At 42.3% G+C, this 26125-nt stretch overlaps 1 protein-coding gene across 7 annotated transcripts in view; it reads left to right on the top strand.

Moving 5' to 3' along the window:
- Positions 1–258: 258 nt before the first annotated feature.
- Positions 259–26125, top strand: part of ACTN2 (actinin alpha 2) — a 76825-nt gene continuing 50958 nt past the window's right edge. For 6 of the 7 annotated variants that reach the window (XM_065893791.1, XM_065893790.1, XM_065893789.1 and 3 more), the window contains exon 1: positions 457–582. In XM_065893791.1, the coding sequence (XP_065749863.1) occupies positions 457–582 (126 nt within the window). Of the gene's footprint in view, positions 583–26125 lie in introns of all 7 variants that reach the window. The other variant, XM_065893787.1, reaches the window with a different exon arrangement.

Here is a 26125-nt window from a genome sequence, read left to right as displayed (position 1 = left end):
GCGTGGGCTGGTGCCGGCGGCCTCAGCTCGCAGCGCCGTAGGTTTGGGTCAGCACCGGGAACGCGGACGCGAACCGCCTGGCCCCGCTGCCCGCCAGCAAGTGCTCGGAGGGGCGGGGGCGGGGGCGGGGGCGGGGGCGGGCGGAGGCCGGGGCGGGGCGGGGCGGGGCGGGGCGGGGGGTTGGGGCGCGGCCGGGCGGCCACGTGACGGGCGGCGCGGGTATTAAGCGGGGCGGCCGGGGCTCCGCAGCCCGAGCTGGTGCTTCGCCCGCGACCCAGCGCCCAGGCGTGCTGCCCCGAGAGGACCGCGCGAAGGTCACCCCGCGCCCGCCAGCCCGTCCGCCGCCCGCGCCTCCGCCGAGCCCCGCGCGCCTCGCCGGCCCCGCCGCGTCTCCGCCCGCCCGTCCGACCGCCCGAGCCCCGCGCGCCCCGCCGCAGCCCCGACCACCCGAGCGCCATGAACCAGATCGAGCCCGGCGTGCAGTACAACTACGTCTACGAAGATGACGAGTACATGATCCAGGAGGAGGAGTGGGACCGCGACCTGCTCCTCGACCCGGCCTGGGAGAAGCAGCAGAGGAAGGTCAGCCAGGGCCGCGTGCCCGCCGTCTGCGGGCTGGACCCGCGTGTCTGTGTGTCGCCTTTCCCGGGGGGCGACCGCCCGGGGGCGCCGCCGACCGTGTGGACTAGCGGGAGGGAGCTTGATGGAGGGTCGTGTTGTCTCATGTCCTCGTAGCCGGGAAAAGTCCAGGCACAGGCACGGACCTGGGCGTCGTGAGTGCGCGCGCGCACGATTGTGCGTGGGTGCGCGCGTGTGTCACATAAGAGTCACAAAACGAACAATGTTAGGGGAAGAACAGTGCAGCCGTTTCTGTTTTAACCTGCATTAGACCAGAATGTGAAAGTCTCAGGTCTGCTTCTGACCCCTTGAGTCTGTGACCTTGGCCACAGAGTTGTGTCTTCTGGTCCCGTTGTGTCCCATTTCCCCCTAACCCGTCTTTCCCCAAATAAAAGAGATCAAAAGAACATCGGCTTCATTCCGATTTTCACAGAGCTGCCCCAGAGAGTAATTGAAAATCATTTATTACATGTTTTGGGGTTCCCTGGAGAGAGATGCTGTAAGAACACTAGACATTCACCGATAAATTAATAGTTATTTCACACTCTATTTACGGTTCATTGAGGTAAGCGCACAGGGACGAGGGAGTCAGCCAGCTCTAAAAGTTCCCTTCCCATCTTGGTTGGTGCTCTCTGGGGGCCCAATGGAGCATTCCACTCTCTCAAGGTTTCTTCTTGATCCCCTTGGCTAGAATTCTAGGGACTGCTCACCAGGAGGCTAAATCTCACCTCCTGTTTGGGCACAGAGCCTGGCCGGGTCAGAGATGCCAACCCAGACCTGCTCACCCAACCTTATGATGACAGTGTCCTGGCAAAAGCAAAGTGCCCTCTGCTTTTCCCTCCTATTTTTCTTGGGGTGGGGCAAAGTGGGTTTCCCTTCTAAGGGCCTGCCATTAAGTGGATAATGTTTGTTGACCGTCTGTGTGCCTGGGATTGCTCTGTGTAGCTGCCACTGTGGGTGATTATCTGATAGTGCCTGGTGAATGTGTTTGACTATAGGAAACACATACTCCCAACAGTTGTTAGCTGAAGGAGAGAGGTCCCATATTTGGATAATAATCAGATAACCATTTTAGGGTTTTTTTTTTGTTATTTGTAAAATAACCATGATATTTTCAAATCAAGATTTTTCTTTTGTTGTCTATTCTCTTTTAAAACCACTTACTATTATTGTTTTAAAGCTCTAATTTAGCTACATTTCATTCTCCCCCTTAGTTCCATCATCCCTGCCTTCTTGGAAACAGTAGAATGGGAGTGATAAGTAGAAGTTGAGTCTATAAAGGAGAATAAAATTTCAAACCTTCTACAATTTTTTAAACACCTGGCTTGAGGATTATTAATGTGTTGTTATTATTAGTTCGTCATCTGAGCTAATTGCTGCATCATCAATGAGAAAGAAGTTAAATAGTTGCTTTAATTTTTAACAGTGAGTGTTTCTTTTTAAAAATTTTCCCCACAATTTTGATTACTACATTTTTTCATGGATTTTTAAAAAAGTCTTAAGTCTTTGTTGCAGAGATTGCTTTTTTTTTTTCCTCATGAGGAAGAGCAAAATAGCTAAGGAATTGGACAGGTAGTCTGCCCATCATTTTTGAAAGTAATAGTCTAATCACAGTGGTTTCTGTTGATTTTTTAAAATTACAGTACAGGATAGAGTTAATTATAGTTTCCAAAGACAACATTGATATATGTCTCCTGTCATATACATATAATTTTAAAATTATTTTTAATATATGATATATAATTATATATTTTAATTCACAGTATTTTTGGATATAATTTCATTGTGATTTTTTTAAAGTTTGGGGTTCCTGCATGAATATATTATTATAATTGTATATTATATATTAAAAAACAGACATATGTCATCTTTTTCTCAGGTAGGTTGAGTGCTGTGTTGTGACTTTAGTGACAAACAAAACAGAGCCAAACATTACGTTAGGACACAGACCTGAACAGATCCAGAAGATCCTCTGTTTCTACTTTTGGTAGAGAACCCACTCAAGTCAGTAAAGTAATACTGAACTGTGAGGTCTGGGCAGCCAGAGCAGTAGCCTCTATTTATGTCCTATGAGCCAAACTGCTGGAACAGGACAGGGATAAAATGCCATTGTTTCTATTGTGGGCTACCTTTTCCACACTTGCCGTTTCAATGATATGCTGGGTATGAGATCTGTCAACAGATGCTGGTAACACATGATGACGTCTGTAGCGTTATAATGGATGAGGGACCTAATTATATCCACAGTTCACAGAGTCTCATGGGCTGTGGTAAACCTTGCTCTGGTATGGAATGCCTTGCTACAGAAGGAGTTAGTAAAACTGTAGTGCTGTGTGTGTATGTGATGGGAGACCTTTTTTTTTTTCTACATAAAATTTACCATCTTAACCATTTAAAATTTTTTGTGTGTGTGTGTTACGCGGGCCTCTCACTGTTTTGGCCTCTCCCGTTGCGGAGCACAGGCTCCGGACGCACAGGCTCAGCGGCCATGGCTCACGGGCCCAGCCACTCCGCGGCACGTGGTATCCTTCCGGACCGGGGCACAAACCCGTGTCCCCTGCATCGGCAGGTGGACTCTCAACCACTGCGCCACCAGGGAAGCCCAGTCTTAACCATGTTAAAGCATCCAGTTCAGGCATGCTATGTACATTCACATTGTTGTGCAATCAATCTCCAAGACTCTTCATCTTGCAAAATTAAACTCTGTATAAAACAATAACTTTCTATCCTCCCCACCCCCCAGCCCCTGGCAACCACCCTTCTACCTTCTGTCTCCATGGATTTGACCCCTGGGGACCTCATATGGGTGGAATCACACACTATTTGTCCTTTTGCATCTGGCTTACTTCACTTAGCATAATGTCCTCAAGGTTCATCCATGTTGTGTCATGTGTCAGAATTTCCTTCCTTTTTAAGGCTGAATAATATTTCACTCACTGTATGGACCACATTTTGTTTATCCATTCATTGATTGATGCACACGTGGATTGCTTCTACCTTTTGGTTATTGTAAATAATGCTGCTGTGAACATGGGTGTACAAATATCTCTTCATGTCCCCGCTTCCGGGTTTTTTTGGTTAGATACCTAGAAGTGGAATTTCTGGATCTTGTGGCAATGACTGGTTTTCAATTTTTTGAGGACATGCAGTACTTTTTCCAAAAGAAAGGCAATTTAGAAGATGTTGAATTTAGCATGAGTATGTACAGGCATTTCAAAGTGCTCTCCTCTTTCAGGGGTGTTTAAGAATATTTGTAGTCACATAAATGAAGCTCTCTTTAGTGGACTTCTGAAACTTCTAGAGCTTTGGTGTTTAGAAGTAAGCTTCTCCTGGAAGCAAAGAGCACATTCAGCCTTTAATTCAACTGAGGCCTAATCGGGAGGTGACTTGTCAGAACAGCAATGCTGAATATGTGTGCTATCTCCGTGGGCACAGGGCGCTGTCCTTCACCACTCTGGGAGGCTAGAACAGACCTTTTAAGGAAATGACTGTGTGTTTCGATACATAAAGGGCCCTTACATCCTTAATCTGTATAGGGGTAGGTGATCGATACTCTTTTTCACCAGCTGTGGAGAGCATAAGAGAGTCGTTCATTTATTCCACATTTAGAATTCTGATTAGTTTTCATTGTTCCTAAAGAAATCCAAGTTCTTCCGCAGAGTCACAGTTTAGGTGGAGCAGCTCACTGTTCTCCTCAGCACACCTGCTGCCTGTCCTGTCATCAGGCTGAAATGTTGCCACGTGGGGTCAGGCAGTGGGGAAGGACGCTTGTGGGGAAGCAGCTGCGCACAGGTTGGATTAAATAGAGGATCCAGAACCTGCCAGTTGCCCCTTTCCGTGTCTCAAGGAGCAACTGCTGGTTAAGGGCGCAGGTCAAGGCTCTTCTCCCCTGCACAGTGGAGTATGCTCTTGCGGGAATTTTCCCTGGGGGAAAAAAGGCACAATTGTTCCAACTAGGTGAAGGATTAACGAGGGGCCTGGGAAGTGTCTCAGATTCATGAGACCCAGATGAATCTCAGCTCTGCCTGGTACCCTCTGTTTGGCCGTAATCAAGTCACTAAGCCTTTGAAGTTCCATCTCTTCATCTAGAAAATAAAGATAAGGGATTCCTGTCTTTCTTGCCACACAGAGTTTTTCAGAATCAAATGGTCAAACTAGTTTACGTCGCAGGGGCTTTGTACGCTGTACAGGGATCTGTAAATGTTCAAATATTATTACTATCCTAGTGCAGCCAATAATTAATTTCATCAGGTGGTGTCGTAGTAGTTAGCACTGTGATTGAATTTGTGAGGTTGAAGAAGCACGTGATTTGTTCTTTAGTGACTTGGATGCACTTTTCAAAAAAATTGTGGTAAAATCTACATAACGTAAAATTTACCATTTTAACCATTTTTAGGTGTACAATTCAGTGACATTAATACATTCACGTTGTTGTGCAACCATCACCACCATCCATCTCCAGAACTTTTCCATCTCACCCCCAAGTTAAACTCTGTGTCTATTAAACAGTAACTTCCTAGTCCCTCCTCCCCCCATGTACCTTTAAAGGTAGGGTTTACACGCTTCCACACTTAGAACAAGAAATTGTTTAATAACAATTAAGTGCCGGGTGCTTGTTGTATAAAGAGCAAAAAATTTAGGAGATCAAATAAGGAAAACCCTTGTGGGTGAGAATAATGGGGAAACAGCTTTACAAGGGAGTAGAGCTTGGGGTGGGCCTTAATTTGAGGAGTAACTAAATACTAGCTGGGTGGCGAGGAGAGAGAAACAGAACATTCCTGGCTAGAGAAATAGAGTGAACAGTCTAGTCTTAACTGAAGCTAAAGATACAGATTCAGATTTAGAGAGAAAATTGCATAGGTAATCTGGGGCCAGTTTACAGAGGACCTAGGATGCCAGGGTGAGCGTGGACTTCGTTCTTCAAGCAGTGCAGAGCTCTGGGAATATTTGAGCCAGGAAGAGCCATGCTTCAAGTAGAATATTGTTTGCAGAATAAATTGCAGTGGGTGAAGGGCTGAGGTGGGGGACCCAGGTAGAAGCCCATTATGGGAATGATACCTTTAAGGTGGTGAGGATTAGAAGCAGTGGTGAGGAAGCCATCAATTTGAGAGTGATCAGGAGGGATTATAAGAAGTATTAAATAACCCCATGTTGTTGCATGGCAGGCTGTTGTATAAATCCAATTAAGCAGACATGATCTCACCATTAGAGCTCCTGGGCTTAAAACTCAAGATAGTGATATTGACAAGTAACAAACAAACTCATGAGGAGTGTCTGCTTATCTAACCAGGAGAGCTGTGTGGGTGGAAGGCTGACCATTTACAGGATGTATCATTCAGTGCAGGGGCTGAGTGCTGAGGGGCAAGTTGTGTGTCCAGGTGGCCATTGCCTAAATGCAGGGCTGGAGTTTCAGGCAGCCTTTGATGTCCAGGGAGAGTTGCTGATGGGCAGGCTTGCAAAGGCAGAATCTTGTATGAGCCCTAAGAAATCTCTGCCCCCAGAAGGGCTGTTATTCTCAAGATGCCCTTGGTTTCCTATGGAGAACCACAGGTGCAGGAGTTGTAAGGTGGGGAAATCACTCTTTGTGATTTCTGCATCTTCTCTTAGGCACTGCAGTGTGTCCTGGGATCTGCCCTACCCCTTCAGCCACATTCACCAAGGAAGAAACTTGAGCCCAAGATACGATTTTCGGGGAGCGAGGGAGGAGGAATAGAACTCTTAGCTGGGAAGCCTAAAGAACAGCAGCTTCAGAAAACTGTCAGAAAGCCCTATAGTCGGTTGCTGCAGCTGGGCTACAGAAAAGGTGCAGCTCTGGGGTGGGTGGATGCACTCCCGTGATGAGCAGAGGAGTTGGTACGGAATACGTTGGAGGACAGTCAGAATTGTACCGCTGTTTCCGTGGGAACGGTACTAGTTCTTCCAGAAAGAACAGAAAGCAAAGATGAGGGGGAAAACGCTTGCTAACTACTGTGCTAGACTTGGTTCAAAGGAAGGAAAACCTTGAGTGCCAGAAATGGGTTTTTCTACAGAAGCTGAGGAACATGTTTTACACAAGCACGTATCAGTCTGAGCACTTGCGCACTGGCCTCTGAGCCCACACCACACCTGTACCCCTCCCCACGATTTTCTTGATCAGAAACTAGATGTTTTCTCCTGCAGCCGTACTGAAGGGCAGAATAGAAGTGGAGCACAAGCACGGCTGTTTATTCTTTTCATTCCTTTGGCAGACGTTTATTACGGTCCCGCTAGAGGCCTGGGTTAGGGAATGGAGTTGACACCACCCCAGGCTTCAAGGAGCTTGCAGCTTAGTTCAAGAGACAGAAAGGGCAGTGAGAAGTACAGAGGAGGGACACCCAGTTCACCCTGGCTGGTGGAAGGGAGTGGAGAGCATTTCCAAAGCCCCTCCTGCATGGTCCCCTGTCGCCGTGCCTAGAAGCATCTTCCTCCCTGGTGCCCATGCAGGGAAGCTGGGAGTTACCCTTGAGGCTCCCTCTCTCTCAACTCCTGTGAGCCCACCTCCCATGATGTGCTTTAAGGCCTTCAGGGCCTCTGCACTTCCTGCCTGGTTGCGGGTGGTGGCCCCTGCTTTGTCACCCTTCCACATAACGTACTTGCCTTCAGGCTTTTTTCTGCCTGACGCTGCAGGAGGGATCTGTATAAAACACAAGCCTGGTCATGGTATTTCTGCTTAAAGCCCCCGTGTGGTTCTTTATTGCCTTCAGGAGGGTGTTGGGAGCCAGGCCTGAGCCAGCCTCTGTCTGCTCCGCCTCTCCCCCTAGGGCTCATGGAGCCCACGTGTTTGATTCTCCTCTTGGCTTATACCCGAGACTACCTCCCCTACCCGCCCTGGGAGTTCTTCTTCCTCGGGCCCCTCCTCTAGAACATGGGTCCCTGGGTGCTGTCCTGGTCTCCCCTATGAGCAGACACTGTCCTGTGGCCCCCTGGCCCTGCAGTGATCCTGCTTAGAGTCTGCACTCACATTTGTGAAATGCAGGGATTATAAGTCATATTTCTGAAAAGAATTTAGTACAATTAAATTTTTTTTTTGCAATCTTTGCAACTCCTTGAGCTACAAATGTATTAACTCCAGCTCATACTTGTTTAATGCTCCTTAAAGATGTTTTCCCAAAGCATTTTTCTCAAGTTCCCCAAACGATGGACTTCTCCGACTTAGCTCTTATTCTCAGACTGAGCCTACAAAGATAAGCTGTTTAATTAAAAAAATAACAATAATTTGTAATTTAGAGAGTTGGGGAATAAAATAAAATCATACATGTAGATTTATTTAAATGATAATAAAATGTGTCAGCGTATTAATGAATAAAGCTCTGGTATCCCAAATTGGATTGGAAATGACTGTTTTGTCCAGATTGAAAACCTTTACCCACATCATAGAGAAAATTCCAAATTCATTTAGATTCAGAGAAGTATACATTTAAATTTGTTCTTCTCAATGTAAAACCTGGTAAGACAAAAACTTTTGGAAGACATGCTAGGCTTCACAGTAGCGGAAATGGAAAAGAGAGAAGAGATGCAGGTGATTCTGCAGAGTATGTGGACCCTGGAAAAGAATTGGCCTGGGCGGTATTGATATAAGCCGAACCCAAGACTACAGAGTTAGCATGGCTTTGAGTTGTCTTGCTGTGTTTGTTTGTTTTTGCTAGGGGATAAATGTATTAGTCATCATTCCTAGAAACTACTATATAATGGAAATAGATTCTCATTAGCCTCTGTTACAATCTTTTCATTAAAAGGCATGCTGTCTCAGGAAAAACTCTTTTATTTTTTTAGTGATTGTGAAGATCAAGTAAGTGAATATGAGGTTGAGGGGAAATGAGAACAGTATTTGATATTGAAGGTATGACTGAGTCTTATACAGACAATTATAATTGAGATTGGCAACTCAAGAAATGCTCGGGAATTCCCTGGCTGTCCAGTGGTTAGGGCTCCACGCTTCTACTGCAGGAGACACGGGTTGGATCCCTGGTCGAGGAACTAAGATGCTGCATGCCACGCAGCACGGCCAAAAAAAAAACCAAAAAAAATCCTATCTTTTAGAGTCATGAGGAGTCTTTAAGTTTCTTCATTATAGTCCAACAGGATGGGAAGATGATAATTATTTAGAAGGTAGGTAATCTAATCTCATTGTTTTTTATTAGGATTTTAAGATATTTTGTATGCATTAGGTTGAACCGTAGGAGATTTTTGACACTGACCATTTTGACCTCCAAAAATTGCAGTTTCTTATGGCTCAACCCAATAAAACCACTTTACCACTATTGTACCACTATATTCAAGTTACTTGACCAAGACCACACCACAGCCAAGCCATAAAACTGAGTTCAGCTTGTTTCTAGTCTTACCTCTAATGCCTTTGATATTCATTTGGGAAAATAAGGAGTGGTTAGGTTTTGTAGAACTTAAAAATGTGAGGTTTGGATTGAGGGCTTGACAGCCCATGGAAATATCGAGAAGGAAGGTCAAGCCTAGAGATTTAGGTGTGGGAGTTATCTGCTCAGAGGCCATGGTTGAAACTGTAAGGAGGGGATAGTGGAAGATCTACCTGCCAGGTGCTGAGGTGAGCTTAACATCGAGGGCTCCCAGAGGAAGCAGTGATTACTGGAACGTGGAAGCATCGTTTCTTTGGATGAAAACATGCATTTACTGGATGACTTAAAACTAGATGAACTGTCGAAATGTCTGATTTTCTTCCGGGAGAAATCTCACCTTGGTATTTCTCTGGAACTTCGCCAGTCCGTCTGAATCTGACATTTGAATCCGTTTAGTCGCTGGAACAGAAACCCAGGGCTTTGGCACCGTGGAACGGGAGATCTTTTAGCTCATGAAATAAGTTATGCTTGCAAAGGAAGTGAAAAGCTGTAAGAAACTATTTATGGCGGTGTGCTCAAGTCTGTGACATAAAATCCTTCTGCAGCTGGAATGGCCAAGGCTGGGCTTTATTGAGGAAGACTTTATTGAAAATTTGTAAGGATTACTGAAGAAAGTAGTTTCATTACTGAAAAGAATTGGTTTCATCTTAACATACCAAGTGTAGCATTCAACCACAAGGTGGGTTTCCCTTTTCTGTTTTATCATTTATCAAATTAAGAAAATAGGATGAGTGGTGGTCCTCATTTAGGGGTTTTGTTTTAAGGTTTAAAAATTATTATTGATATTTTGGGTGTATCAGTCATGAAAATAGTAAAAGACATAACAGAATTGCAATCAGTTTCAAGATTACCCATAGAGGGTAATATTTTCCTATTTTAAAACAAATCCATGTTGGAGGGGCGGCAAGGGTAAAGATCAGGTTGGGCTGGGACGTGAGGAGGGGATATTCGTTGGAAAAAAATGCAAAACCATGTGTTTTACGTTTTGTAAACCGTACAATTTCTATTCTGTTACTGCAGTTTATGAAATAGGAAGTATCTGAATATTTCATTGCATACCTTTCCTGTTAAATTTTGGGACAAAATGATGTTTATTTTCATTTTTTCAGTACAACAGCAAAACAAAAATATTCCAGTAAGACAGTAAAAGTGATATTTTAAGATATGGATTTTTTTCCAGTGGATTAAAAAAAGAATGGGAGGGGATTTGGCATATGGTTCCCGGTATCCCCAACTATTCAGTATATAGGGCAGAGCAGCTATTTATTGAGAATTTGCAGGCACCGTTTTGACCATACGTATTATTTTATTCGAACATCACAACAGTCTTAGGAGATGAGTATTGTGATTCTCATTTTTCAACCAGGGAGGCTCAGTAACTTACCTAAGGGTGGTTGAGGGTGGGGAAGTGGTAGCTGGAACATGCACACAGAATTTTGTCTAAATTACAAAGATATTCTCCCTCACAATCGAAATTTTATAACACATGGAGATGCTAATTATTTTATTGCACATTTTGGTCTGCAAGTGGCAGAGCTGAAGTTTGGATCCAGGATGCTTAACTCCAGAGGCAGTGCTTTTATTTTTATATTTTTAAAATTTATCTTGTTGAATTTTAGTTGATTTATAATGTTGTGTTAATTTCTGCTGTATAGCAAAGTGATTCAGTTAGACATATATATTCTTTCCCATATTCTTTTCCATTATGGTTTATCACAGGATATTGAATATAGTTCCCTATGCTATACAGTAAGACCTTGTGGTTTATCCATTATATATATATAATAGTTTGCTTCTGCTAACCCCAGACTCTCAATCTGTCTCCTTCCCCCTTGGCAGCCACAGGTCTGTTCTCTACGTCTGTGAGTCTGTTTCTGTTTTACAGATAAGTTCATTTGTGTCTTGTTTTACACTTCACATACAAGTGATACAATATGGTATTTGTCTTTCTCTTTCTGACTTATTTCACTTAGTATGATAATCTCTAGGCCCATCCATGTTGCTGCAAATGGCATTATTTCATTCTTTTTAATGGCTGAGTAGTATTCCATTGTATATATGTACCACATCTTCTTTATCCATTCCTCTGTTGATGGACATCTAGGCTGTTTATTGGCTATTGTGAGTAGTCAAAGGTGGTGCTTTTTAACCACTAAATTTTTCTGTTTTCGTTGCTTTTTTGCTCAGAGTTTTAACCAACAACCCAGAGAAAACGCCTGGAATTCAGTATTCCTAAGTTTTCACTTATCCAAAACCTACTGCCCATGCATAAGGGTGTGTGTGTCTGAATTTTTAATTTCTAAATGGGTCCAGGGGGAGCATCTGATGAGAATGAGAAGACTAAATTTTGAGTTATGGAAAATACTGTCCTTCCAAGGTAACCCCAAGTGAGGGCCTAGCAATCACTCTGTCCCACAGAAGTGCCAGAGGAGGAGGAAAGGGACCACAGGAAAAGCCAGCTACACCTCTCAAATGGAGGCTTACAGCACATGCCATTAAGATGTGTAATTCCACATCTTTGGAATTACCTGCTGGTCTGTCTGACACAGTTCCAAAAAGAAGCCGGAGTTCAGGATGCCTAAGCATTTGAGTCAGTTCCCTTTTGGAACTAGAAAAGGAGACTTCCAGTGGCAAGAGCATAGGTTAGAGCCATCCTCCTGCAGATGTGATGTCTTAGTGGACAGGGATGTTCTCCAAGATTTGGGCTCCACAGAGATTCGGCCAAAGGCAGTGCCAAGGACTCCCTTCACTTTACATTGAAAAAAATCCTGCCTTTCTTTTATTTACTTTTAACTTCTTATTATGGAAAATTTCAAACATATATAAAAACAGAGAGGACATATAGTGAATCCCTCTGAATCCCACTGGCCAAGGAAAACCAAAGTTTCATGAATAGGGGATTCCTGGTTCTTTTTTTCCCCCAGCTTTATTGAGCTGTCATTGACAAATAAAACATTTTATATATTTAAAGTGTGCCACATGTTTTGATAAATGTATACATTGTGAAATAATTACCAGGGATGTCCAATACTAAAAGGAAAAACAAAGTTTTTATGTTCAATAGATGCTTTATTCTCTAAACGAAAATTTGAATCAAAACTGCCAGTTAAGCCGACAGTTGCCTTCCCTGTTTTGAAACACCAGTCTCCTCCCCGCCAGACCCCACGCTTCCTGCTACCCCTTTTGGCTGTCCAGGCCTCCTCCCTGCTCTGCTGGGATACCTCTCCTAACCCCCAGTTCTCCTAGTAATTTCTCATGCTGTTAATGTTACAACTGGCTATTTCTAAAAACCAAAGATTGCCAAGACCTGCTTTTCCAGAGATCATCAATATTTTAAAGGTGACCTTTCTAAGACAATAACGCTGTTATCTAATTCCAATGGTGAATTTCAGGCTCTGTAGGAGAAGAGGACAGAATTGTGCAAAGAAAGCACTGTTGGCAGAGGTAAAGCCTTTTAACATCCTGTAAACGGGGATGGTTAACTGCTGTTTGTGGCCTCTTGTAAAGTCAGTACTGATAGGGTATTTCTCTTCTCCTGCTGCAGACTGATCTGATAAACTGACCCCATAACCTCCTTCAGGTTTATTGGTCTAGCTCCCGCGACCACTGCTTTTACTTCTTTGAGTGGGGAGCCTGAATTTGAGACAGGAGGTGGGCACCGTGTCTGAAGAGGCTGAATTTGATACCTCTGCATCTTTGTTTCCTCCACCACCCCAGAGTGCAGGGAGGAAGGAGCAGAACACGTGTTAAGTGTTCTTGGGGAAAGGTTATTTTTAGGGGCAGTTTTGCCAAGACTGCTTCTGCAGCTTTTCTTTAGGTACAGATCACATCCTTACCTGCTTAGGTATGTGAATTTCTAGGGGAGCCCTGGGAGGGATGGGGGCTGCTTGCCTGCATGTAGCAGTTCCAGGCCACCTCCTTCCTTACAAAGATTCATTTTAGTTTATTTGTTTCCCAGCTTTATTGAGATGTAATTGACATGTAATATTGTGTAAGTTGAAGGGTTACAACATCTTGCCCATCTCTCAGGTTCTCTATTCTTTTTTTTTTTTTTTAAGAAGATGTTGGGGGTAGGAGTTTATTAATTTATTTATTTTTGCTGTGTTGCATCTTCGTTTCTGTACGAGGGCTTTCTCTAGTTGTGGCAGGCGGGGGCCACTCTTCATCGCGACGTGCAGGCCTCTCACTATTGTGATGTCTCTTGTTGCGGAGCACAGGCTCCAGACGCGCAGGCTCAGTAGTTGTGGCTCACGGGCCTAGTTGTTCCGCCGCATGTGGGATCTTCCCAGACCAGCGCTCGAACCCGTGTCCCCTGCATTAGCGGGCAGATTCTCAACCACTGCGCCACCAGGGAAGCCCAGGTTCTCTATTCTTTATGAAAGGAAATGAGGAAGGAGGGTGGACTGATTCCAGAGGTAGGGTGACCCCTCATCCAGGTTTGCCCAGGACAATCCCAGTTGTGGCTCTTGTCCAGAGTAACTATAAATAGCATCACCTTTGACTCTCAAAAGTGGTCCAGTTTAGACTTTGAATTCTGTGGTCACTGTTCAGAGGAGATACACAAGGCCACCTCAGAGAAGGTTACCATAATATTGAGACCCAAACAATTTGTATATTGGACAGTAATGCCTTTTCTCAAAGTACTGGCCTATTTCTGAACTTGAAAAAATGCAAATATTGGTGAAATGAGAGTTCTAAAACTTCGACAGTTTTAAATATCACTGTCTAGTAATTTCTGAATCTTCTAACTCACAAATCCTTTAGAAGACCAAGCCTTGTAGCCAGCGGTGGGAGTGGGCCCTGCGTCTGGAGGGTGTGGGACCACGGACCCCGCTGGATGCCTCCTGTGGGCCAGGTTTCCCTCTGAAATGCACATTGTCGTCGTCCTTATGGTAGTTCGTAAGCCATCCGTGTGGTTTTATAAATAGTATATATACTCTTACTTCAGGTAGCTTGCTATTAATATGTGCTAGGGTTTAAGGATGCTTATTTTGCACATCTAAAAAACTAAGGGTTAAACTTTATTGAGATATCTGGACCAATTTCCAAGGTTGGATCTCTAGGTTTGTTCTTATGACAGCTTAAGTCTTTTTCTAATAAAATTGTATATATCTTTAGACACTTGAAAGTCTGGAAGTGAAGTGATGATAAATATATTTACTGTGGGACAAAATCGTGTTTAATGTAAAATTGTCCCTTCTGTCATGAGACACAGGTGGGGCTGTCACCATTCGAGTCCATTAAGGACTTGGTTGGGAAGCAGGGTGAATGCTGTCAGAAATACTTGGGGAGTGACAGTGGGTTCTATTGCTGTCTGTCACTGGTGTCTGGGTAACTGGATACTAAGGATTTCTCTGCTGCGGTCCTTGGACTTGGACAGTGTGTACCTTCTCCATGGGCATTTAAAAAAAATTTTTTTTAATATCTATTTATTTTGGCTGCCCCAGGTCACCTGGGAATCTTCGTTGCAGCATGCAGAATCTTTTAGTTGTAGCATGTGGACTCTTAGTTGCAGCATGCATGTGGGATCTAGTTCCCTGACCAGGGATCGAACCCGGACCCCCTGCATTGGGAGTGTGGAGTCTTACCCACTGGACCACGAGGGAAGTCCCTCCATGGGCATTTTAAAACTTCACGTTGAAATAGGGATTTTAGTGTCAAACTTTAAAAAAGTCCTGAAATAGCACCTCACCGACTGATTAACTTAAGAAATGTAAGCTTGCTGGAGTGTATCCAATTTAAGTAGTTTTTCTTTTTCAGGTAAAAAGATGGAGGCTGAGTGAAAGAAAGCTAGCTAACATAATTACAGATAACCAGGGAAGGGAGAAGAATCTAGCCTAACAAATTATATAGACTTTCCCAAACTACCTTTTTAAGATACATTTTCAAATAATCACCCAAGTCATATGTCTTCACTACAGAAAATATGGAGAAGAAATTTAAAAAGTCATACCGTAGGGAAGACTAGTGTTAACATTTTGCCATATTGCCTGCTAGATGACTTGACGCTGTACTAGAAAAGCATATATTTCTGTGTTTTATACTATAATATATAACTGTCTGAAATGGCTCAGGATACGAAGACTTTATTATCTATTTTTATGAACACTTTTTAGTCAGCATGAGCCCTAGGGAAGAACTTCTCCATGGAGGAAATCCCAGCCTGGTTCCCCCAGGGCGGAGTGGGTAGGAACTTTGGAAATGACCAGCTTCCCTGGTTTTTAGCCCTTCTGTTTTCCAGAGCTTTCCGCATATGTAGAGCAAAGCTGTAGACGGACCTGATTGGGGGCTGTTCCTCACTTAGAACTGTGCTCTGTCCAAACTGCCAACGCAGAGACTGGCGTATTACAGAGAACTGTTCCCTTCGAAATGAACACTTGAATTTCTCTGTGCAGACAGCCGTTTGTTTGGGTCCCTGAAAATAGTAACAGTATGGTGAACTTGAATTAAAGAATATTTATTTTGGTGTCTGGGTAGTACAAGCTGCTTCCCCGGTTGCTGGGATGGACCGGGGTTGGGGAGGGGGACATCAGTGTGCTTTTCTTTAAACTTGAATTCATCCTCAAGAGAATCGTGAAAGTACAATTAATGTTGCTTTTGCCTATAACCGAGCAACAGTTGGGTCTGCCCTGTCCCAGAGCCATGTCTTACACATAATTACCCAGGCTCCAAGGGAACAAGTTATTTTGGAAAGCATAACTTAGGATCAATCGTATGTGAGGCTGTTGGGAGCCTTAAATGCTTGCTTACCAGAAAGTCGTCAAAGGAATTCTCCACGGAGGTCATGCCAGCTTGGGGGAGGCAGGTGTGACCCCACAAAACTCCCAGCCAGCGGCTAAGTCAGGCTCTTGACCTCAGGAAGTCTTTAAGCTCAGATGACCAGGCCCCAATAGCTTTCATGTGGTTCTTTGAGCTTACTGCTTTTTGTTTTTAATACTTTAGAGCAAAAATGACCAAAACTTTGATTCTGTAGAGATTTGATTTGGTTAGCGTATGCCTCCAATTGTTTAGGAAGTATCTGCATATTTCTAATCTTAACTTTTTTTTCCCCCCATTTAACAGTTAAAATGGGGGAGTTTCATCAAGATCATTTAACTGTCCTTTAGAAGACAGAAGGCTGTAACTTTTTTTTTTTTTATAATTAAGATTTTGTTTCAAGCATTGCAAAACATCCCTTGGAATTAAAGGAGAGGTAGTTTGGATTGCAAACTAGTATTGGGAGTCAGTGGCTCACAGAAGTGTTTGATGTCCTTGCTAGGTTGCTTCCCTCTACCTTGAGGACTACAGAGATGCAGAGATGAGTAATTGCCCCTGAAAAATAAAAATTAGGAGAATGAGTAATAAGGACTCCTGTAAGTGGTAATAAAATGTTTGTAGGAAATTTCATGAGCTGGGAGGAAATTAACAGATGGAGGTACTTTAGCTTCCAGAGAAATGTAAGATTTTTTTATGAAACAGAGAAAAGTGCTAAATAATTCAACCCAAATCCAATATTATTTCTGGTGATCTGTATAAGAGGGAACACGGGGACGCACATTGGGTTTTAAATGAAAAAGGAATGCAGTAAGCTGAGACTTCAGACAGTTGTCATTTTCACAGGACAAGCGAAGCGTACTGTTATTAACATCAGCAAGTGATAGACCTCAGTTATTTTAGTGTATCATTCTTTTTGTAAAATTTTTGCTCGTGTCCTTTTTTATTTTTTATTGAAGTATAGTTGATTTACAATGTTGCGTTAATTTCTGGTGTACAGCAAAGTGATTCAGTTATATATAACTATATACTTCCCTTATAGTTTATTACAAGATATTGAATATAGTTCCCTGTGCTATATAGTAGGACCTTGTCATTTGTCTAGTTTATATATATTAGTTTATATCTGCTAATCCCAAACTCCTGATTTATCCCTCTCCCACCCTCTTTCCCCTTTGGTAACCATAAATTTGTTTTCTGTGTATCATTCTTGTGCATTAATTATTATTTGTCTTCATCAAAATCAGTAAAATTTAGCACATGTGAATGTTGACCTCTTTCTAGAAGAAAGACTAAAACTATTAAAAGACAGTTCTTAAATAAAGGTAAAACCACGACTCTCATACAAGAAGAAAAATAAACACATTAAAGATGTTATTTAACTTACTAATGAGAAAACTGGAGAGGTGTTCCAGCCAGTTCAAAAGAGAATCTGAAGAACAGTAACATTTATAGATCGGTAATATTGAAATTAATGTCCAAATGGTGGCAGATACTTTTCTGTGGGTGGAAGGAGGGTTGTCCCTGAACTGGGCAGAATGCATTCCTTATCTGTAGACAAGAATGACTTTGCATTGCTCTTGATCATCTTTGGCTTAGATAGATGAGCTGTAGAAGAGCATAGAAGTGATGCTGTAGACAATGCACAACTTTCCCTTTGGAGCTCAGATGCTTCCCAACATAAAGTACCTTATTTAGCTATTTCCTCTTTCCAAATTTCATAACTTTCTGTTGCATCCTTTCTGGAAGTTACAGAAGAGACTCCACATAGTAGACAGGTCATTCCCTTTTTATTTATTTACTTATTTATTTTTAATTTGGTTGAGGCTGGGTCTTAGTTGCGGCAGGTGGACTCCTTAGTTGCAGCACATGGGATCCTTAGTTGTGGCATGCGGGATCTTTAGTTGCAGCATGTGAACTCTTAGTTGCACCATGTGGGATCTAGTTCCCTGACCAGGGATTGGACCCAGGCCCTTTGTATTGGGAGTGTGGAGTCTTATCCACTGCTCCATCAGGGAAGTCCCAGACAGGTCATTCCTTAAACCGGAATTAGTCCCGGCTAGACTTGGCTTTGTTAAAAAAACTGAAAAGCATTTTTGTCCCATTAGGCAGCCTCAAGGGTTTTTAGCACATTTCTTTATCTATTCTGAACATCCAGGGACTAAATGGAAGTCAGTCTTATGAGTCTGGTGATTGAAGCCTAAAATTCACGATGAAAACCAGACCTGGTTAAGACTGTCTTTTCAGAGGCTGGGAGAGCCATCTTTAACCTCCCCACTTCAGTCATCCATTAGCCTGACTCTATTTTTAGGTCCCCTCAGCAGTAAGGTTGCCTTTTACTTTTTATGAGGTGTTTTTTGGGAAACAAGATTACAGACTCCTCTTTTTTAACGTTTAAGGATTCTCTAGTTAAGTTTGACACGATAATAATAATTTTCAAAAGCCTGGAACTTGAGCAGATAGAGATTTTTAGCTCCGTGCTGTTTTTTATTTTTTCAGTTTAAAAAATCTGATTGCTATCTCCTTTGATCTATTCCAGAAGGTCAAATAAGAGGTTATTCAGCAAATAGTTACTGAGTGCCACTAGGTCCCGGGCACTGTCTAGAACACAAAACAAAAATCCCAGCTTCTCTGTGTGGCACTTTCACAGATATTTTTAGAATGTTCCAGGTGATGGTGTCACCCACCAGGTATTTCTGAGAGGATTATTCCTGCTTCCCTACCAAGTCCTTAAAGAATTCTAAATGGTGACAGCCCTATTTGAGTTGTTTGTAGGCTTTGATATTCCTTAATTAGAAATTGTTAGATATTCTCACATTGCCTACAAAGAGATCCTGAATCCTGCTTGAAGGCAGTATTTGTTGGGGATGAATAAGTGGGAAAAGGCTGCCTCTGTTTTTTTCTCTTTCTTTGTCTTTGAGTAATCAAATTTGCATTTATGAGTATTCCTGTTACTCAAGTTAAAAGTAGTATGTTGTTACTGTTGAGGCTCCAGTTCATTTATGACTGAAATTGTCAAGTTTAAGCTTGAAGTATTAAAAATTTGAATGAGTGCTAGCTCTGTGTGCGTGAATACAGGTGTCCCTGCTGGGTGCTGATACAAAGGTGAATAGGGGAAGACTAGGGGCTACTGTGTTCATTTTGTGGTTCTTTGATTCATAATATGTATGCCTGCGGGCATATAAAAGCCTGAGAAACCAGTTGTGGGTCTTGCATTTGCAATGGAATGCAGTGGTATTTGTCTTTTTAAATTTATTTTATTTTATTAAAAAATTTTTTTTGGCTGAGTTGGGTCTTCGTTGCAGTGCGCGGGCTTCTTCTTGCGGTGGCTTCTCTTGTTGTGGAGCACGGGCTTCAGTAGTTGTGGCATGCAGGCTGAGTAGTTGTGGCTCACGGGCTCTAGAGTGCAGGTTCAGTAGTTGTGGTGCACGGGCATAGCTGCTCCACGGCATGTGGGATCTCCCTGGACCAGGGCTCAAGCCCGTGTCCCCTGCATTGGCAGGCAGATACTTAACCACTGTGCCACCAGGGAAGCCTGGAATTTGTCTTTTTACACGAGTTAATTTTAAAGTTCATGGGAAAAATATTTTTACCCTCTATGAGCAAAAACTAGTGCTCTAAGCACCTTGTACCTTCAGGAAGTTAAGATATGCCAGTGGGTGTCCTTGGTTCTTTTAATGGTGGGGTGAATACTTGTGATAAACCAGCAAAGATGGAGACCTGGCATGGTTCTGGGTTCTTGGATCACAGACCTCCTTGTATCCTTCTCTGTGTACAGCAGTAGGCTATGAAATGTGCTGAGTGACAGCATGTTTATGTTCAGTTATCAGAGGTGGAATATCTCCTCTGTTCAAGTAGACATAAATTGTGACCATGGGCTGTCTTCATTTTTCTATGCGATGACTTACTTCCATTTCCATTGTAAGCACTTCAGGTTTCTTTGAATTGCCACCACCGACTGCTGGTATTTCTGTGTGTGTTCCTGTAGCATTTATATTTGCAAAATATTTTCCAGTCCCTTACAATTCATCACACTTCCCAGCCAACTCATCGAATTAGGTTCATGGTGCATTGCTTAGGGGAAGAAATAAGCCACATGATTAGCAGAGGCAAACTATTAATATAGGATGGAAAACAACAAGGTCCTACTGTATAGAACAGGGAACTATATTTAATATCCTGTAATAAACCATAGTGGAAAAGAATATGAAAAAGCATATATGTATAACTGAGTCACTTTGCTGTACAGCAGAAATTAACACAACATTGTAAATCAACTGTACTTCAATAAAATGGAAAGAATACAGGATAAATCCAAGGAGAAACACTCTAAGACACATATTAATCACATTATCAAAAATTAAATACACAGAAAAAATACTAAAAGCAGCAAGGGAAAAGCAACAAATAACATACAAGGCAATCTCCATAAGGTTAACAGCTGATCTTTCAGCAGAAACTCTTCAAGCTAGAAGGGAGTGGCAGGACATATTTAAAGTGATGAAAGGGAAAAACCTACAACGAAGATTACTCTGCTCAGCAAGGATCTCATTCAGATTCGATGGAGAAATTAAAACCTTTACAGACAAGCAGAAGCTAAGAGAATTCAGCACCACCAAACCAGCTTTACAACAAATGCTAAAGGAACTTCCCTAGGCAGGAAACACAAGAGAAGGAAAAGACCTACAATAACAAACCCAAAACAATTAACAAAATGGTAATAGGAACATACATATTGATAATTACCTTAAATGGAAATGGCTTAAATGTTCCAACCAAAAGACACGGACTGGCTGAATGGATACACAAACAAGACCTGTATATATGCTGTCTATAAGAGACCCACTTCAGACCTAGGGACACATACAGACTGAAAGGAAGGGGATTGGAAAAAGATCTTCCATGCAAATGGAAATCAAAAGAAAGCTGGAGTAGCAATTCTCATATCAGACAAAATAGACTTTAAAATAAAGACTATTACAAGAGACAAAGAAGGACACTACATAATGATCAAGGAATCAATCCAAGAAGAAGATATAAGAATTGTAAATATTTATGTACCCGATATAGGAGCACCTCAATACATAAGGCAAATGCTAACAGCCACAAAAGGGGAAATTGACAGTAACACAATCATAGTAGGAGATTTAGCACCCCACTTTCACCAATGGACAGATCATCCAAAATGAAAATACTAAATACTAAATACTAAATAACCAAGAGATCACTGAAGAAATCAAAGAGGAAATAGAAAAATACCTAGAAACAAATGGCAATGAAAGCACAACAATGCAAAACCTATGGGATGCAGCAAAAGCAGTTCTAAGAGAGGAGTTTATAGCAATACAATCCTACCTCAAGAAACAAGAAACATCTCAACAACCTAAGCTTACACCTAAAGCAATTAGAGAAAGAAGAACAAAAAAACCCCAAAGTTAGCAGAAGGAAAGAAATCATAAATATCAGATCAGAAATAAATGAAAAAGAAATGAAGGACACAATAGCAAAGATCAATAAAACTAAAAGCTGGTTTGTTGAGAACATGAAATTGATAAACCATTAGCCAGACTCAGAGAAGAAGAAAAGGGAAAAGACTCAAATCAACAGAATTAGAAATGAAAAAGGAGAAGTAACAACTGACACTGAAGAAATACAAAGGATCATGAGAGATTACTACAAGCAACTATATGCCAATAAAATGGACAACCTGGAAGAAATGGACAAATTCTTAGAAAAGCACAACATTCTGAGAGTGAACCAGGAAGAAATAGGAAATATAAACAGACCAATCACAAGCACGGAAATTGAAACTGTGATTAAAAATCTTCTAACAAACAAAAGTCCAGGATCAGATGGCTTCACAGGTAAATTCTCTCAACATTTAGAGGGGAGCTAACACCTATCCTTCTCAAACTCTTCCAAAATATAGCAGAGGGAGGAACACTCCCAAACTCATTCTACGAGGCCACCATCACCGTGATACCAAAACCAGACAGGGCTTCCCTGGTGGCGCAGTGGTTGAGGGTCCGCCTGCCAATGCAGAGGACACGGGTTTGTGCCTCAGTCTGGGAAGATCCCACATGCCGCGGAGCAGCTGGGCCCGTGAGCCATGGCTGCTGGGCCTGTGCGTCCAGAGCCTGTGCTCCGCAACGGGAGAGGCCACAACAGTGAGAGGCCCGCGTATGGCTAAAAAAAACCAGACAAAGATGTCACAAAAAAAGAAAACTACAGGCCAATATCACTGATGAACACAGATGCAAAAATCCTCAACAAAATACTAGCAAACAGAATCCAACAGCACATTAAAGGATCATACACCATGATCAACTGGGGTTTATCCCAGGAATGCAAGGATTCTCCAATATACACAAATCAATCAATGTGATACACCATATTAATAAATTGAAGGATAAAAACCATATGATCCTCTCAGTAGATGCAGCAAAAGCTTTTGAAAAAACTCAACACCCATTTATGATAAAAACCCTTCAGAAAGTAGGCATAGAGGGAAGTTACCTCAACATAATAAAGGCCACATATGACAAACCCACAGCCAGTATCATTCCCAGTGGTGAAAAACTGAGAACATTTCCACTAAGATCAGGAACAAGACAAGGTTTCCCACTCGCACCACTATTATTCAACATAGTTTCAGAAGTTTTAGCCGCAGCAATCAGAGAAGAAAAAGAAATCAAAGGAATCCAAATTGGAAAAGAAGAAATAAAACTGTCACTGTTCGCAGATGACATGATACTATGCATAGAGAATCCTAAAGATGCTACCAGAAGACTACTAGAGCTAATCAATGAATTTGGTAAAGTAGCAGGATACAAAATTAAGGCACAGAAACATTTTGCATTCCTATACACTAATGATGAAAAATCTGAAACAAATTACGGAAACACTCCCATTTACCACTGCAACAAAAACAATAAAATAGCTAGGAATAAACCTACCTAAGGAGACAAAAGACCTGTATGCAGAAAACTATAAGACACTGATGAAAGAAATTAAAAATGATACAAACAGATGGAGAGATATACAATGTTCTTGGGTTGGAAGAATCAGCATTGTGAAAATGACTATACTACCCAAAGCAATCTGCAGATTCAATGCAATCCCTATCAAACTACCACTGGCATTTTTCACAGAACTAGAACAAAAAATTTCACAATTTGTATGGAAACACCAGAGACCCTGAATAGCCCAAGCAATGTTGAGAAAGAAAAACGGAGCTGGAGGAATCAGGCTCCCTGACTTCAGACTATACTACAAAGCTACAGTAATCAAGACAGTATGGTACTGGCACAAAAATAGAAATATAGATCAATGGAACAGGATAGAAAGCCCAGAAATAAACCCACGCACATATGGTCACCTTATCTTTGATAAAGGAGGCAAGAGTATACAATGGAGAAAAGACAGCCTCTTCAATAAGTGGTGCTGGGAAAACTGGACAGCTACATGTAAAAGAATGAACTCCCTAACACCATACACAAAAATAAAATCAGAATGGATTAAAGACTTAAGTGTAAGGCAGACACTATCAAACTCTTAGGGGAAAACACAGGCAGAACACTCTATGACATAAATCACAGCAAGATCCTTTTTGACCCACCTCCTAGAGAAATGGAAATAAAAACAAAAATAAACAAATGGGACCCAATGAAACGTCAAAGCTTTTGCACAGCAAAGGAAACCATAAACAAGACCAAAATACAACCCTCAGAATGGGAGAAAATATTTGCAAATGAAGCAACTGACAAAGGATTAATCTCCAAAATATACAAGCCCCTCATGCAGCACATTATCAAAAAAACAAACAGCCCAATCCAAAAATGGGCAGAAGAACTCAATAGACATTTCTCCAAAGAAGACATACAGATCGCCAACAAACACATGAAAGGATGCTCTGCATCACTAATCATTAGAGAGATGCAAATCAAAACTACAGTGAGGTATCACCTCACACTGGTCAGAATGGCCATCAACAAAAAATCTACAAACAATAAATGCTGGAGAGGGTGTGGAGGAAAGGGAACCCTCTGCACTGTTGGTGGGAATGTAAATTGATACAGCCTCTATGGAGAACAGTATGGAGGTTCCTTAAAAAACTAAAAATAGAACTACCATATGACCCAGCAATCCCACTACTGGGTATATATCCTGAGTAACCTGTAATTCAAAAAGAGTCATGTACCCCAATGTTCATTGCAGCACTATTTACAATAGCTAGGACATGGAAGCAACCTAAGTGTCCATCGACAGATGAATGGATAGAGAAGATGTGGCACATACATAGAATGGAACATTACTCAGCCATAAAAAGAAACGAAATTGAGTTATTTGTAGTGAAGTGGATGGACCTAGAGTCTGTCATACAGAGTGAAGTAAGTCAGAAAGAGAAAAACAAATACCATATGCTAACACATATATATAGAATCAAAAAAAAATAGGTTATATAGAACCTAGGGGCAGGACAGGAATAAAGACACAGACGTAGAGAATGGACTTGAGGACACAGGGAGGGTAAGGTTAAGCTGGGACAAAGTGAGAGAGTGGCATGGACATATATACACTACCAAATGTAAAATAGATAACTAGTGGGAAGCAGCCGCATAGCACAGGGAGATCAGCTCTGTGCTTTGTGACCACCTAGAGGGGTGGGATAGGGAGGGTGGGAGGGAGACAGAAGAAGGAGGAGATATGGGGTTATATGTATACGTATAGCTGATTCACTTTGTTATACGGCAGAAACTAACACAACATTGTAAAGCAATTATACTGCAATAAAGATGTTAAAAAAAATTAAAAAGAAAATGAAAAGAAAAGAAAAGGAAAATAATAAGCCACAGGAGAGATGAGCTGACTTACCCACACCAGATGCTGAGCTGGTCACAGAGCCAGGCTTTGGATTTTAGGGTTGCTGTTTTTTAGGGGCTGCTAAACTGAGCTGTTGCATGCCATGTTATGCAGCAGGATCTTGGAGACTAAGCAGAGATTTGTGGGTGGAGAAGAAAGGGCTGCCCACCGTGTCGTTAGCTGCCTGGTTATGCCAGTTACGAGAACAGGAGGGCCCCAAATGGGCTTCCGAGATACCTGGTAATTGATTGTAGCACACGCAGCATCCTTAGAAGGAACACTCTTCTGCTTACGTATTTCTTGCTTTGATTCAATTTTTTAAATGTCTGTAGTTGAGAAGTGTACTTGGGTGCTTGGTAACCTTGAAGGTTTGGAATGTTTTCAACATCAGATGATTATTCAGCGTTCACTGTGCTGAACAGTCGGTGACAACTGTTGAGTGACTGCTGGGTCCAGAGAACTATCCTAATGTTAGTATAAACTCCAGCAGAAACACCATTTTATTTTTTGGCAATTTACATTAAAAAAATTTTGGGGTGTTTTTTTTTGTTTTGTTTTGTTTTGGTGGTATGCCGGTCTCTCATTGTTGTGGCCTCTCCCGTTGCAGAGCACAGGCTCCGGACGCACAGGCTCAGCGGCCATGGCTCACGGGCCCAGCCGCTCCACGGCATGTGGGATCCCCCCCCGGACTGGGGCACGAACCCGCATCCCCTGCATCGGCAGGCAGACTCTCAACCACTGCGCCACCAGGGAAGCCCCTGGTGTTTTTTTTTTTAATTGAAGTGTAGTTGATTTACAGTGTTGTGCTAATTACTGCTGAACAGCAAAGTGATTCAGTTGTACATATATATTCTTTTCCATTATGGTTTCTCATAGGATGTTGTATATAATTCCCTGTGCTCTACAGTAGGACCTTGTTGTTTATCCATTCTATGTATAATAGCTTAAGTCTGCTAATCCCAACCTCCCGCTCCATCCCTCCTCCAACCCCCTCTCCCTTGGCAACCACCAGTCTGTTCTCTATGTCTGTGATCCTGAGAAACACCTTTTATTTAAAGATGGTTGAGTGTCTGAATCTTTCAGTTTAAGGGCATTCTACTGATTTTTCTGATGTGATGCTGGAGTGGCCCATTTTTCTGGGCGTTGTGGCATTGTCCAGGCTCACCCAGTGCTATTCCCCCTGTGATTTGTGGGTCAGGGTCTTTCTGGCTGAGGGGTGGTGAAGCTTTGCAGTGAACCAGCACATCTGCTTCTGCCAGCCACATGGTTTGCAGGAATTTCTGCCCTCTCAAAGGAGCGGCTTCCTGCCCTTCAGGAGGGCAGTGTGTCCTTTCTTAAATGCTGGAGCTGCTCCCCTTCTCCCTTACAAAATGTGTGCATCTTTCTAGACACCTGCACCCCTGCCTTACTTTTTGAATATTTAAAAAGAACAAGGAAAGCGATTAGGAGGGATCCTGGCAAATTGAGAGTTTGTGAAGTAGAAAAGAAGGCACTGTTATAGT

This window comes from Phocoena phocoena, chromosome 16, assembly GCF_963924675.1.
Source record: "Phocoena phocoena chromosome 16, mPhoPho1.1, whole genome shotgun sequence".
Lineage (NCBI taxonomy): Eukaryota > Metazoa > Chordata > Mammalia > Artiodactyla > Phocoenidae > Phocoena > Phocoena phocoena.
The sequence above is the reverse complement of the archived record's forward strand: the minus strand, read 5'-3'. Positions and strand labels throughout refer to the sequence as shown.